The sequence below is a fragment of the Lontra canadensis genome, unplaced genomic scaffold (assembly GCF_010015895.1).
Source record: "Lontra canadensis isolate GAN:19392208 unplaced genomic scaffold, GSC_riverotter_1.0 scaffold2, whole genome shotgun sequence".
Taxonomy (NCBI): domain Eukaryota; kingdom Metazoa; phylum Chordata; class Mammalia; order Carnivora; family Mustelidae; genus Lontra; species Lontra canadensis.
Genome location: NW_022630996.1, coordinates 54,803,538 through 54,819,488, shown reverse-complemented (window position 1 = coordinate 54,819,488; position 15,951 = coordinate 54,803,538). Strand labels below are relative to the sequence as shown.

At 38.3% G+C, this 15,951-nt stretch overlaps 1 protein-coding gene across 3 annotated transcripts in view; it reads right to left on the bottom strand.

The window, feature by feature from the left end:
- The window catches only part of THSD7A (thrombospondin type 1 domain containing 7A), a 439,942-nt gene that overhangs the window by 52,542 nt on the left and 371,449 nt on the right, over nt 1-15,951 (bottom strand). For all 3 annotated transcript variants that reach the window (XM_032874114.1, XM_032874130.1, XM_032874121.1), the window contains 2 exons: nt 14,843-14,946; nt 1,026-1,220 (listed from right to left, as the gene is read on the bottom strand). In XM_032874114.1, the coding sequence (XP_032730005.1) occupies nt 1,026-1,220; nt 14,843-14,946 (299 nt within the window). The remainder of the gene's footprint in view (nt 1-1,025; nt 1,221-14,842; nt 14,947-15,951) is intronic.

The following is a 15,951-nucleotide window of genomic DNA, read 5'->3' as shown; positions in this document are numbered from 1 at the left end:
TTCCAAATAGATGGCATGGGTATATAGGATTATAATTCAGTAAATGAGATTTTTATATTTACTTTTCTGATTATGAGTTTGCATCTTTCATTATTTCTGAAGAGTCATCATTTTGACATACTTGGTGATTAGTGTAGTAAATAATATCCACAGTGAAGATATTGAGTGTCAGAAGAAAGTGCTAGGAATGGTCTGTATGAAAATCTAAAGAAATTCCCTTTTAAAATAAAAAACGAACAGTAATATGTGCTTGAAAATTAATATATCATTATTTTAATTTTATCACATTTCTATTATGTTAAATATATATCATACTATTAGTTATATCACACACAATTAACTGCATATGTTTTACATATATTTATTTCTAACTTTCAGAATGTGCCTTATATAGTCTTCAACAGACTTCTTTATGACGGGTGGTTCATTGTATAACTTTTAAATTCTGAATAGTCTACTGGTTATTTTTTTTTTTCTTTTAGCTTTCTTTTTGCCACTGACAATATTTTTGAATGCACCAGGTTTAGCTCAGTATGATAGCTCCTGTTCTGCTCATTATATCACCACTTTTTGTCATTGTGACTGCCTTTTAAAATGCAGTTTTCAGATACAAAATTAGTGTCATATTCCTCTTCTAGGCTATGAAAAATAATCTGAGGCTGTGACAGTGAGAATGGCTTAAGAAAATTAAATGGCAACAATTCCTTTTGTTCTCTAAACACCTCACAGTCTGTAGGCAATCTGCCAGAAGTGTATGCTTAAACCAAAAAAATAATCTACCTATTGTATGGGGAGCCAGCTTAATTTTCAGGGTTACTTTTCCTTTCTACTAAAAGTACATAGCACGTCTGTCACTGTCAACTTACATGAAACTACACAGGCAAATCCACTGGCATAGTATCAGTACACCAGCAATAAGGCATATCTATATATTTTCCAAATACATTGTCAGAACTCTGTTGGTCTAACTTTTAACATGTTTTCTAAGTTGACAGTATTGGCTTTCGCATCGCAATTATTCTTACCAACAATAGTGCGCTTTCTGGTCCTAACTGCACCACAGTCTCCGTTGCAAGAAGAAAACTTGGACCAGCTGGTAAACTGACAGTCATCTTGGCAGGGGATCTGGCAGGCCTGGGTGAGGGCTGGCACGGGGCCTGCATACCAAAGGCATTCATGGATGCCAGCCTGTCCTCCATCTTGCTTTCGACAAGTAATAGCTAAAGGAAAAGCATATAGAGCTGTTTAAAATAAATTTGAATGTCTATAATTATTCCACAATTTCGGAATTAACCAACATTTTCTTACGCAGTCAGAGGAATCCTCTTTTAATTCTTTATTTGCAGCAGAAATCTGGGAGGAGTGTTTCTAATAATCATAGTAGTCATTAAATTGATCCTGTAGGTTTTTTAAAATAACAGATAGCCCTCAGTGATTTTTGTGACACAGAAAAGCGCACACACACACACACACACACACACACACAGCATTTAGCCATTTTTATTACAAGCTATTAAGGTTTTCAAGTCCTTATTTAGAAATTAATTATTTAAGAGACAACACATGGGTTCTGATAATAGTTTATGCTGAACAAAGACTATTCATAGAGGTTCTGGGAGACACCACATTCCTCTAATAATATTTATATATCATTGGCTGCTCTAGGATTTCTATATAGAGGGATCTTAGTGGCAACAAACTGGAAGGTTTAGGTGAGGAGGGGATGCTTATGGAATCCATCTTGTAGCTACATTTGCATGGAAAGTATGTTTTTTTTATTTTTTTTTAAGACTTTATTTATTTATTTATTTGACAGAGAGAGATCACAGTAGGCAGAGAGGCAGGCAGAGAAAGAGAGAGAGAGGAAGAAGCAGGCTCCCTGCTGAGCAGAGAGCCCGATGCGGGGCTCGATCCCAGAACCCTGAGATCATGACCTGAGCCGAAGGCAGAGGCTTAACCCACTGAGCCACCCAGGCGCCCTGGAAAGTATGTTATTTTACATTGGAAGCTTGTTGGGATGGCTGTGGAGTGGTTAATGGGGAGGGGGGACTGTGTTCAAGTCCCCCATTCAGCTCTGTCTACAAGTTCTTCACAAGCACAAATATCAACCATGAATTTAAAAATAAAAACAAAAATTTTAGCAATCTTTATTATATCATAACCGACATTTCCCCAATTATATATGAGCCCTAAAAAATGGTCAAGTAATATATATGTGTATATATATATATACATATATATATATGTATATATATATATGAGTTCCCCCAAGATATTGTTCTACTGGATTTTTTAAAATCATGTCATATTTTTATTGCTTATTGAACACAGTCATAAAATTGCTTTATCACGTCTCAAAGAAAAAGAGCAAGTGATGTTTTAAAGTCCCCTTTCTCTGCAATTTTCTCCCATGGTTTTAAAAATAACTTATTCATTTCTTGAGGAAGAAGATGAAACATTTAGACCTTGGTCCTAAAAGTGTTTTCCTTGAACTAGCTTACACGGCCCCAGGCACACTGATTTACGTGGCCCGTTCAGGTTTATGGCTTAGGCTGGAACTTGATCTCTTTCCTGCTCAGGATTCTATTCATCATGAAACTAAGTGAAGGAGCCTGACATTTTGATCCTAAGTTATAGTTAGGGTACCCGGGAGCCCGGGTTAGACAACACTCTCCAGATCTGTATAGTGAAACTTAACACCCAGCAGCAGGGCTGTGTGACGGGATGTCTAAGAGGTTGTAACAGTTTTCGCAAGGGAAGACTTTCTCTGTGTAGGTGAATACAGCTTGTCACAGCTGGTGCAGGAAAAGTTACCTAATTGTGCAAAGGTAGGTCAGTATTCATCTAGTTTTGAGCTGAAGATACTCTTCATTTAAGGTGCACAACACTGAAAGGGCCAATTTGTATGAAGAGGAGACAGGGCTCCCTGAATTTTAAATATATGAAAACCCGGTAGAGTGAACAGTGGTGGCGGTTGTGAAAGTTTCGTGACAGGAGACAGCAACAAGTGCCCTGAAGAGGCGCTCACCACCCAGGAGAGATGCTGTCTGTGGCACTGTGTTTATCCTGCTGGTCTAGTTGCAGTTCTCAAAGCAGGCTGTGGACTACCATCACCTGGAGAGCTTCTGAGAGATGTCCGTCCCCTTGCCCAATTCAAACATTCTGATTTATGGGTTGAGGACAGGGTCCTGGTCATCAGCATCTTTTTAAAACTCCTTCATGATTCAAATGCGCAGCAGTGGATTCAGACCACTGCTCTGGCCAGTGATGTTTTTTCACTTGCAACAGAAACAACTGGAATACTGTGAAGGTGGAAGATTCTTGGATTCACTCTAGAACTCCTGAATGAGATTTCTGTGGGTGGAGTCAGAGAATATGTGTCCCCCCAACCCCCACTCCCACCCCCCAAGCTTCTCAGATGTTCCTTATGCACATTTAAGTTTGAGACCCATTCACTTGAGTAGTCAAGGCACCGGGAAGGGTCTGGCTGAGATCTGAGACTAAGAGCAGAAAGTGCCTTGGTACTCAACCACCCTTGGCAGTGCGCCAAGGTTGGGAAACAATGCTGAGCATGTGCAGATGAACTAAGGGAGCTCTAAAAGTGGGACTCAAGGGCACTTGCTCAGCAGTGAACCAAGGGAGCATCGACACAGCTTGGGAGGATTAACATCCTCAGTACTGGGGTGGGTGCTAATGATGTGGTTTTGCAGTCTGCTGCCATGTGGAGGCAGAGCGGATTCCTTAAACACTGTAAATTTAGTAATTTCTGATGGTTAAACACTGTAAATTTAGTAATCTCTGATGGTTTGTGAGCCGAGCTGTCCCAAGGAAGCTCGAGAGGAAGGACTGACAAAGAGGGAGATATTACATGATTTGTTTATCAGGGTATGTAGGAATCTGAAGAATGATTAATTTGGAAAATAAGAGATTTGACCATATCAGAACTCTAGGCTGTGAAGAGGGTCCCACTGTTTATAATAAAAGAAAATTACAAAAATTATAAAACTAAATTTGGGTTCTTTGAAATAAGACTACTTTTATCTACTCATCCAATCTGATTCTCTGAAACAGAGAACTGAATAGAAATCTTTTGAGAAACTAAATGAAATTACCTTGGGTTCTCCATTAAGGCTCACTTTCTAAGGTTCTCTCACAAGTTTTGTTTCAGAATTGCTCTCTCATCACATTACGTGATGCCAAAAAACCGAGATAAAAGGAAACCACTAACAACACAGTTCCAGAAACAAGCTAGCTTATTTTGTGCAGATCTGTATTATTTGCATAAATGTGAAGCCCTCTTCCCTGTATGCATGCCTTACGTATTTCTTAGTGGAAAAGAAAAAAAAAATGGAAATTTCCCATATCTGTTCTCAGAAACCCATGCAGCATTCTACTGCCCTTATCTAAGATTTTAGACAGTGTACTTTGAATGAATTAGTCATGTAATGTTATCTAAACACGTAACAACAGCAATATTTGCACAATATATTGAAAATTTATCATACATCCCAACTTGTTTCTGTTCTGACTTAGAGGAAACACAACAATTCAAGCACAGAAATGCAATCTGAAATGAACTTCCTGCTATTAGGGTGAGGAAAATATAAATGCTTGAAAAGGAAACCATCTGGTCTCTCAACTTTATAAACCCTAAATGTCACCTCTAAGTTACTGAAAACAGGGTGGTTTTAACTGTAGAAAAGATGCATCAGACAAAGCATGGTTTCCTAGCACACCAGAGAGCTACATACACCCAGACAGCTGTCTCTGTATTTTCAGGTGGAGGGTGTGTGATGATTATGCAAGTTCTCCTTTGGGCAGAGGTCTTATGCACAAGATGGGCCAAAACCCGTGCTGTCCATCTGCTTCATTCACCATGAAATCATCTTAGTGAGGTCAGCAAATATCAGAAAAATTATTTTAAGGCAAAATTCTTTAACTCTACGTTGATTATATCCTGTTTGTTTATAATCTTATTTTACTTACATGAGGCACAGCAATTTTTATTTCTGGGCTGCTTCCAGCAGACTCAAAGCCTGAGGGACACCCATGTGGCTGCCTTGTGGGTTATATCTGAATTAGGCAAGGCAGGCTGGGCCCATCAACATTGAGGAAATGACGGTAAGGTAAGTAAGAGAGCGACTGTCCTGAACAAATAAATGCTCTGGAAAAGGGAACTAGAACTATTAGATTAAAAGTGACTCAACAAGTATTCTAACCAAATGCAGTGCAGAGACCTTTATGAACCCTGCTTTGACCAAACTAACTGTGGACATTTTTGAGAGGATGGGGGGAAATTAGACATGGTGAATATAGACGATATTCAAGAATTATTGTTAATTGTGTTTAGTGTTATAGTAATACTGCTGGTACATTTGAAACAATAAAGTATTTATGGATGATAGACATCTTATCTGGGAGTTGCTTTAAAAGATTCCAGCAAAATCTTTGTAAGAGTCATCTTGGCAGATGACCAAGAATGGCAACCTGCTAAAGGCTGTTGAAGCCATGGAAAAGAAGACCATGCTACCAGTGCTCATTACATTATTCTTCCTATTTCCGTGTCTCTTTGAAGCTTCCCATAAATTTAAATAAAAAAATTAATCAGTTGAATAAGTAAAGTCAATTTTAGAATGTTTTCATGAAGGTTGAATTTTGAACTATGTTTTAAAGAGGAGCATAATCAAGGTTCCAGGAATGAAAGGGAATAGATAACATTGGTTTGAGCTAAAAGGACACGGGTATCTGTGTTATGCATATATGACTATGTAAATGGAACGTTACCAACGCAGCCCTGAAGTAAATCTAATAGAATTCCAAATGCAGTTGCTCATCTTCATTTTCTTGAAGAGGAATGAAACTCCCTTATTATTCAGGATGCACAAAAGAAGAAGGAGTTCTCTCAGTCTGCAGATTACCCTTCAGCATGCAAGACCATGTCGTTTCGTTTGAATAATCAGTGAAATAAATGACTAGATCTAAAATGTGCACATAGAAGTTCATTACAGGAAACAGAAGAAGATGAACGCCCCAATGCAGTGAAAGCTGCTGGACTGTACGTAAACAAAGAGTTCAAGGAGCTCTGAGACATTATTTATTACGCTGAGTAATATTAACACGGTTTACCTCACAGCAACAGCATCTGGGTATGTGTTCGGCGGACTGAATGCTTGGAGGAGTGATTTTTTTCCTATGATGTTAATGAAAAAAATGGCAAAAGTAAGAACGAATCATGTAGAAATGAAGAAGAAAAAGCTTAATGTGAGTGAAAGCTAGTTACCAAGAGACCTTATTGTGCTTAGAAATAAGACCCAACCCATAAATAATGCAAGAGGGCCCCAGTTGTTTACTAGGCAGACGTAATGATCCCGGGCCTGCTCTGTGTGGAAGAGATTTTCACTGACAAGTTTGCCAGATGACTTTCTAATTACAACTTGTGAGTGTAGCTCTGGCAGAATGGAAAGAAATGTACTTTTCTTTTATTGATCCTAAAAGTTCCAATGATTCCCCAGTCCCATTGAGGCTGATAATATATGTGAATCTATGTGAAGGTTCTTGGATGAGGATGTACTAGGAAGTAATAATCAACTCCCAGGGGAGTAGCTCAGACGAGCGACCAGAGAAGGGCTACCTGACTGCATCACTGAGAAACCAACCTGGACACATCACAGTGTCAAGCTTATTTTATGAGCTATTTCAAAAATAACACATTCTAATAATAATTTCATGACAGGGCCCTCGCAGAGATACAAAACAAGACCAAAATCTCCCAATCACCTAGGATGCTCATATTCACAGGCAATTAGAGCAAACCGTTTATATTTAGAAATCATTTTGGAAATTTTTTAAAAATTAGCTTTGTAACTAAAAAGGAGCATTGTAAATGTATAAAAATATTGGGTGGTGACTAATATGTATACCATCCAAAAAGTGTTTTAAAATCATGTCTCTGCAAAATCTCTTCAAAGCAAGTACCTTTGCTCTTTGAGTTACGTTGAGTGTAGCTCTTTCCTACCTCGTTCTTTTTCCACTTTCATTCTTTTCTTTCTCATTGCATAGTAATCTCTGAAAATCAACACATTTGTGTGAATGACAGAAGTTAACCCAGATATTCTGGGCCTAACCTTGATAATGCTTCCAAAATGCAATCTCTTAAAAAAGAACAAAATGGGCCAGAGTTTAAGTAAAAGGATGATGCCAAGAGCACCAGTAGAGATGAAGCCACGTAATTTAAGCACAAGATTTAAGCATATTTGCTCACAAATAAATAAATAAATAACTACATAAGTTAGCGTTTAATACTTGGCACATCATTTAGATTTAATTCTGGTAGAAGGAGAATTAGAACTTCCTTTTTCCCCCTAGACTTTCCTTTTGTAAACTTTTCAACCAAACAGATGATGCAGAGTGAGTACTTCTGGGACCAGGAGGGTCTCAGTCATATGAGCATGGCATTAAAGTTGTTTTTTTTTTTTTTTCTTTTCTCTTTTTGCGATCTATTTGAGAATACATCTGAATTGTACTGGCTTCCACATAAAGAGACTGATGTCAGAACTTAGTGACAGGTCAACATTCTAACAGACATTCTTTGGCAGGCAAGAATACAGAGGGAATGGGGGATTAGGATAGGCAGGGTTGACCCTGGGAATCATTAGCCATAGATCCATCGAATTCACAGGAAGTATACTTGGCAGGAGACAGCATGAAGACCAACAAGGAACCTGAACAAGAGCCAATCTGAAGTTATTTTGTGAAACTCAACATCTAACCTGTGATACGTTTACCTCATACTCATGGCATAAATGTGTCGTAAGGTATAAAACACTGGAATAATACATATAGATTTTAAGTAGTAGTGACTGACATTGCCCCTTAGGGCAGACATAAAGAAAAAAATACGTAAATTGTCGAAAACTGTCATTATCATGAGCCATGTATTCAATTTGGAATACAGCTCTCATGGCAAGTCTAGATGTAGCTATTATGGCCAGGTTTCAATGACACAGTCACTGACTCATATGCCATAAGTTAGCCTTCAAATGCCATCCAGACTGTAGACATGTGAGCAGAGAGAAAAGACAGCAGCAATTACTGTTCTATTAAAAATTTATATACAAGTGACTCAAACAGTATGAAGCAAATATGAGTGTCTATTCACCTAAAAATTAAACAGAATGTGAAAGTACTTTCATGTTATTTCCATTTCTTTTATTGACAATATTACAGGAAAGATGCCTTTTTCAAAGGCTCTAAAATTCCCCTACGATATTTAAGAATGATTCCAGGCTTAAAGTTGGCAAATCTGTTCAAATCCTTCTTTCAAGTATCTCTGCTTTCTTTATTTTTTAAATCATTGCATGAAGTTTCTTGGACGATATCATCCTCAATATTCAAAGCCTTGCTAAAATTCTTCTTTGTGTCTAATTTCCTATTGCAACAATATTCCTTCTCTCTCTCCTCCTCTCCTGGACCCCCCTTCTAGTATTCCAAACCTCCTGAGCGTGGCCCTTTGCCTCCAACTTACTTATAGGAATTACAGGCAAACTGCTCACTGCTCTGTTCCCTACATGTCCGGATTTTATTTTGTGCCTTTTTGCTTTTGTCATCCTAGATTTAAATGTCATTTCCTCTGTCACTATGGCCTATCAAGTGGTTACCTCTTTTGATCTTTTCTTAATTCTTTAGTGGTTATTATGTATACTATTACTAATGTATTATTTAATATGCTTAACACATGGATCACGTATACCCATAGAATATGACCTACCATAAGAAATAAGTGAAAATTACTTATTATATACTCTTATTCTCTCGACAGTCTGGACCCACCACCATGTAGGCAAGAGGCAACATGTGGCATATATTCAACAAATATCTGTTTTATGAAAGAATGAATTGTGCTGAATGATATTCAGGAAGTTTAATCTGGCTTTTAGGGACTGGTGTTAACCTATTCTCACCGCTTTCCGAGAGAGCTAGCTAGTATCCACAAACTTACAGCGTGTACAGTGGAATAGGAACTTTTTTCAAGACACTGGCCCTTTGTTATTGCTATGGATTGAACTGTGTCTCTGTAAATTCATACGTTGAGGTCCAAACCCCCAATGTGATAGCATTTGGAGATGGAGCTTTCGGGAAGTAATCGGCAGAGATGAGGTCATGAGGGTAGGGTCCTCATGATGAGGTTAGTGCCCTTAGAAGGAGAAACCAGAGAGCTTGCTCTCTCCCTCTGTCTGCCATGTGAGGAAATAGCAGGAAAACAATCATGGGCGAGTCAGAAAGAGAGATCTTAGCTGAATCGGAATTAGCCAGCATCCGGATTTGGATTGTCTAGACTCCAGACTGTCAGACATAAATTCCTCTGTTGCCAGTCTGTAGAGTTTTGTTACAGCAGCCTAGGAAGACTGATAAAGCTATCAACATGAAGTCTTAAGCACTTATCTTACAGAGGATTTCTAATGTTTGTATAGATACACTTGATAAATTTCAGGAAACTATCCTGTTTTGTACCACATCAGCTAATTCAATTTAGAGAAGACTGGGCAACAATTACGTGGTTCTGTGAATGCTTGATACAAAACTTCCCTTCACCATTATTTTACTTTTCCTTCAAAATCTAATGGGATTGGGTCGTAAATAAACAAGTTCAAAGGTTCAGAGCATATCAATTTTCTTTTAAAGCTCTTTATGTTCTGATGTAAGAGTTCTGAGAGCATTTTCACATAGTTCTGAAATATAGAGAACATAGCCTTGGTCAAAACTCCATTTCCTTGATTGGGACAGAATATTCCTATATTCTTCTATCCATGTCATTCTAACTCATTTCTGAGTAAGGCTGCTTCTCACCAATTTGCTTTATAGGGAATGTCAATGCTGGGATGGGAAGCAGTTGCAGTCACTTGTTAAAGAGACTCTGGGACCATAATTGATTCCCATATCCTCTGCAGTGTATCAACACAGACAATACTTAACGATTGGAACAATGATGCTATTAATAGTAAAAATGAAAGTCTGTCCATAATGGCCACTTTATCGTTAACAGTTTGCTAAAAGTAGGTGTAGGTAACTTGAAAAGAGGAAACTTAGGACTATTGGCTAGTAATCTGATAAAAGGGAAATTCAGAGTTCTATTTTTCCTCGACTGTGTAAGGTTCGAGTCATTTGAGACAATCTGAATCATAATAGGTGACCTTGTAAATGTTCTGCTGAGTAGCACATGCTATATGAGACACACATGTTCTGTTCTTTCTCTGCATACTTAGTAAATGAACTCTTACTGTCCAGTTCTTGGGTATGATTTATCAGCTGCTAGACAGCAGAATTATGAGGGTCTTCTCGCTTGTCTTCCTTCCAATGTATTATCTGCTTTCACCGTTAATGCTTTTTTTAAAAAAAAATTTTTACTAATAAAGTTTTAGGTCAAAATTTTATTTCTCACCCCCCCAAAAAAAAACAGCGCTGCAATTTCATCCTAATAGTGTATATTTTACTGCCGTGACAGTGTTTAAAATCCACTGCTCTTATAACTAAAATAGTTACTTTAATGTTGAATTGAATGGAAAAACTTCTTCCCAAGTGACCTGATGAACTTCAGAGGTTCTCTGATCCTAACAAGTAATGACCACTCAGTATTATTAGAAGTTGTGATTCTATCATTGATTACCTGGCTTCAGAGTTTAGACTGGGGGTCAGCAAACTTTTTGTGTAAAGGACTAGATAGTAAATATTTTTGACTCTGTGGGTCATATGGTTTCTGTCACAACCTGCTCAACTTTGCCTCCTTCTCATGGAAGCAGCCATAGGCCACAGGTAAAGAAAAGGGTGCACCTGTGTTCCAACAAACTTTTAGATGCAAAAACAAAAACAAAAATACCCAAGCTGTGGGTGAGATTAGGTGCACAGGCCACTGTTTGCTGACAGCTGGTCTAGAACAAGAGTTTGATAAAAGCCATGTGATCAACATTTTCATCTTTAGAATCACAGAATGGTAAAGTTAGCAATCTCATATTTTAGTTCATATGGTGTCATTTCCAACCCAAGCAAGAGAATAGTAATTTAAAGCTAATACCATTAAAGATCTTTAGGTTAAAAAAAAAAAAAAAGCTTAAAGACTACACACATGCAAACAGGCTAGTGGAAAAAGAAACCTATTAATGGGAACATACAATAAGAATTTCTCCTCCTATGTACAATATATCATAGAGATATTAGCTTCTCCCTTGGCTTCATCAAATCCTTTTACGGAAATGCTGCCCACATTTCTATCTGCTGTCCTAAGCCATCTCTAGAGTGACATTTCTCTATTTCAACACATACCTGGATATTTCCAGTTGGCTCCCATGCCATCATCTCTAGTGCACAATATAAAAAAATATAATTTCTAAAATTAGTTCTTTCAGATCTAAGACTTTTCACCAATATTACAACTACTCTCAAGCAGAAGATGCTGGACTTAAAGGACCGCATGATCGTCTTTGAGTCACTTATTTCTATCTCTGCTTCTACAGTTTGCCACTAAGTCTTCAAATTATTTTCCTCTACTGCATGTTGAAAAACCACTTCTTTTGCCCATTCCCCCTACTGTGGTTCTAGTCTCAGCCCCTATTACTTCAGCCTCATATTGCTACAGCCCCGTACTAGCTGGCATCCGACCCACACGTCTTATCTTCCTAGCTTATTCTGCACATGCTGACAGATAACAGAGCTTTCTTCAGGTCCTTGCTCCTACCACTTATTGAACAAGGCCTAAAATACTGATCCTGACATGTATATCCTTCTACAAAATCACCTCAGGCTCTAGCTCACATCTCTGGAGCTTGAACCTACCCAATTTCCCGTGAACACTTTTAATGTTTTTGTTTTTCTTTCTCCAAATACTGACCTTGTATAACTGATCTTATTTTCTCTCCTTCCTACTCATTCTAATGTTATGGTACAAGTTAAGTCCCAGCCCATCCTTTAGGTCTTTCTTCAGTGCTCTGGCTTCAAATGGTTGCTTTTGCAAAGAATCAGTTTTAGTCTTTACCTCCCACTCGTTGGGTGATGTTACCAGTGATCTCATTTCCCTAATCGAATGTAAGCTCCCTGGCTTGAACATATGCATCCTTTGCTGACATCCGTGGCTTCTACAGAGTCTTCTGAATTCAGTCACAGCTGAATGAGTGACTGGAATGAGAAAGTCTGAGGTAAAAGAGAGGACAGGGGGTAGCTTCTCTATAATCTTTGCTGATTGATCCTAATCCTTACCATGTAATAATTTTAATCATCATCAAAAAAACCCAGCACAAGTTGGCATTTTAGTCTCTGATCAGATAAGAACAAAGATGAAAATAGCAAGAATCTGACAGGTCAATCACACAGAGTTCTGAAAACAGCTAGGACCATCAAAGGAAGAAAATTCTGTCTTTTTGCCACTAGCAAAAGATATTTCTATCCTCTTAATTCTCCTTATTTCATGTTTCTGTGGGAATGCAGGCTCTAAGAAAAAGCATCTTTAATCTCCCAAGGCAACAAAGAAGAAGGCTATCTTCATATGGAAGTTGAAGGGGTTCTTCTGATTGTATTTACGCAGAAATTATTTGTTAAAATGCAATTTTCTCTTCCCAGATATTCTGAGACTAGAGGAAACTGACAAGGTAGAGTTAAATACGCCAAGATGAGAAAACATTATTTAAGTACAGGCTGAGGAAGTGGCACCAGTAACAGGAAACTACGAATGGACCAGTGAGAAAGGCAGGAGAAAGTAGCCTCGAGGAAGCAAGAGGAAGCTCCCCTTTTCGTGCTGGGAGTGGGTCACAGTATTAGATACTATGAAGCAGACACCCAGGAGGAGGGATGAACAGAGGTTTTCAGATTTGGAAATGAGATGGTTGCCAGTAATCACAGAAAGAACCGTTTTTATGCAGATTATGTGTCGAAAACGAAAACACCCGTGTTAATATTGTTGCTTTTATGCCTACTATGACCTCTGTGCACATTCCCTGGGGCCATGATCTAACAGGAAAGGGGAAGGAATTAACGCTGAAGAAAGACTTAATAATGTACAAAGCACTGTGGGGATTATTAGGTTCTCAGCCTCGGAGGGAGGAAATGAATGAACCACAGTTGCACAGTGGTTAAGGAATAATTTGGAACTGAAGCTCTTTTCACACTTGTGCTGCTGTTACCATATCTCAGGTTTCCTCCCATGCTATTTTATAAAAATACGGCTTTCATCTGTTTTACCCAAACTTCATTTCACACTTTGATCCCTGGGCATTATCTGCACATAGATTGTAGAATACGAAAATTGGAAAAATCCTGCAAGATCATTTGGTCCAACCCTCTTTTCATTTCTTCATTTAAATTAACTGAGACCCAGGAAGGAGGAGAGATGAGCAAGCCTCGCCCTGTGTTAGTGAAAAAACTAGACTAAAACTCATGTTTCCTGATTCCCAAACTCAAGCCTGTTTCGTTATAAACTCTGTGTAGGGCTAGATTTGTATGCAACCGTATGCTTGACTCAGGAGGAATGAAGAAGGTGAACAAGAAGCTCTTCTAGCCTGACACAGGGCTCCATCCCAGGACCCTGAGATCATGACCTGAGCCGAAGGCAGAGGCTTTAAGCCACTGAGCCACCCAGGCGCCCCAGCACTCAATTTCTTGATGAATGGTTTGCAATGGGGAGAATAACTTTCAGTTCTAAATACCTAAGTCTCTCTAACAGTAATAGGAGATAATTATGTTCTCACCATAGCTGATGGTAGAGGACAAATAAAGAAAATTAAGTATATGAAATAAAATTCTAAACATCGCTAGATTGTTAATATTCTTTATAAACTAAATTTTAGGTTTTAAATAAAGATTTCTAAAAAGATGATGATAAAAACTGAAGATGTTTACCAAAAAGAAGCTATTTTTCTCGTTAGAAAAGCAACTTTTTCACTGTCAAGGATCAAAATCAACAAAAACTGGAATTTTGTGTGTTCCGACTTTTGCATCATCACCACATACGTAACTACAAATGAGGGGGCAAAACAGGTTTTTATGTATTAAATTAAATACATAGCTACATTTTAAGAATATAGCAGGAACTACATGCTCAAATTCAACGCAAGTAGAAACAATCATGTTCTCTAAAGGCTGAAGTTGCTATAAGTATAAACAACATGTTCCAAAGCATGGAATGTATCATCCACAATACCTAGTAAATAACCACACTACCCAGTAAATGTTGGAAACATTTCTGTCACTCATCTCTGCAAGATTCGATGTTATCTAGTAGTGCAGACAGATTGCAGTCCACATATGGCAGTAAATTTGAGTAAATAAATCTGCCATTTAAAAATCAGCACTGAATATGAACAGGAATGGGCATAGCCATGGCAACATTAGGAATGTCATTGCTGAGCATTTCTGGAAAGTTAACCAACCATAGTACGCTGTATGCATACATATATAGGGTTCCTATGGGCAAGGACGTATGGATCTCATTGAGTGTTAGGGTGACGAGCTAACTGCTCTGGAATGCCATGATACAAAAACTAACCAAAAAATCCCAAACAAGCTGCAGGGTACAGTACAGTCATAGCCTTCTTGAGAGTTTGCTCTGATTACCTTCTAAATACGAATGGAAGAAAAATTCAACCAAAGGAGTTACAAGTTCCGGTCAAAGAACGAAGGACACAGTTTAAAATGATGTTTCCATGTAGCTGTGTCAGGTGGACTGGGCAGAAGTGGACGGACCGTCTGCTGCTCTGGTCACCAAGCATGGCTTCAGAGCGACAGACTCCTCAAGCGAGTAGTTAAGTGAGTGATGACGGAGGAATGAAAAGTGAATCAAGTGTGGAACGGAGCTTCCCACCTCTTGCCTGGCGTCCAGGCCCGCAGCCTTCCTGCGCTCCGGGGCTGTCCTGTCGCACACTCCAGGGAACCAGCTGGCACCTGCGCCATTTGTGAGTCTTCCACCTGCAAGGAAAGAACGGAAGCCCCATAGAGAGGAAGCAAAAATGCCAGGCAAACCATAGAGAGATGGAAACATGACTTTGAACACAGCAAGTGGGAATTTATTTCCCAACGCTCAGTCCTATCTAAATGTAATTTAGATCTCTATCAAGACATTGTAAAAAGCAGCATTAAATATACAGGCAGTTTCTATGGCTGTGGAGACAAGAGTTCATCATTGTCAGCTTCTATAGAAATGAACTCTATAGATGTATTTAGCCTTTTTTTAAAAAATTGAAGTATAGTTGATACTTGTCACATTTTTAAATCACATCTACTATGCAGATAGTACTACAAGTGATGTACTCCATTTAAATAAGGTATGTTTATTTTATATTCAAGTTATAAAACTGTATTCAAGTCATGAACCTTTTGTATGGTATCTTTTGAGTAGCATCACAGGGGTAACTCAGAAACTGCAATTAAAATACATTTTACAAAAACAAATCTCCCAAGTAAGTAAGTCTGGGGCTGACAGTTGTCAGTCACTGTTCAGAGGAAATATGCATTTATACTGTTTTTCATGTCGGAATTAAATACAGAGAAAATAAGATGGCAAATATGCCATCATATTCATCAGATTCATCTTATCTTGTGATCACACATTCTATCAATTAATGCCATAATACATCATCTGTCATCAGACTGTAATTATGTACTGCATCAAGTTTTAAGTAGGTGCTTTCTTTTAATAGTTATGAGGAAAAATTTCCCTAATAATCATCAAGATGATGTTATATAGCTTGTATAACCTGAATTTCCCTCGAGGTGGCCACAAATGAATAGCAGACAACTTATTAGCAACACTGAAGTAAAGATGTCATTCTGTGAACTGGAATGCCAGCATTTAGGAGGAACAGGTGCTCTCTGGAGCCAGGGGAGGAATGCTTAGGCTACTCCTCAACCAGGAAGAGAATCGCTTAGGTGTTTCATAATTATTAACCACCTCTCTGAATTTCTTATAGTCTA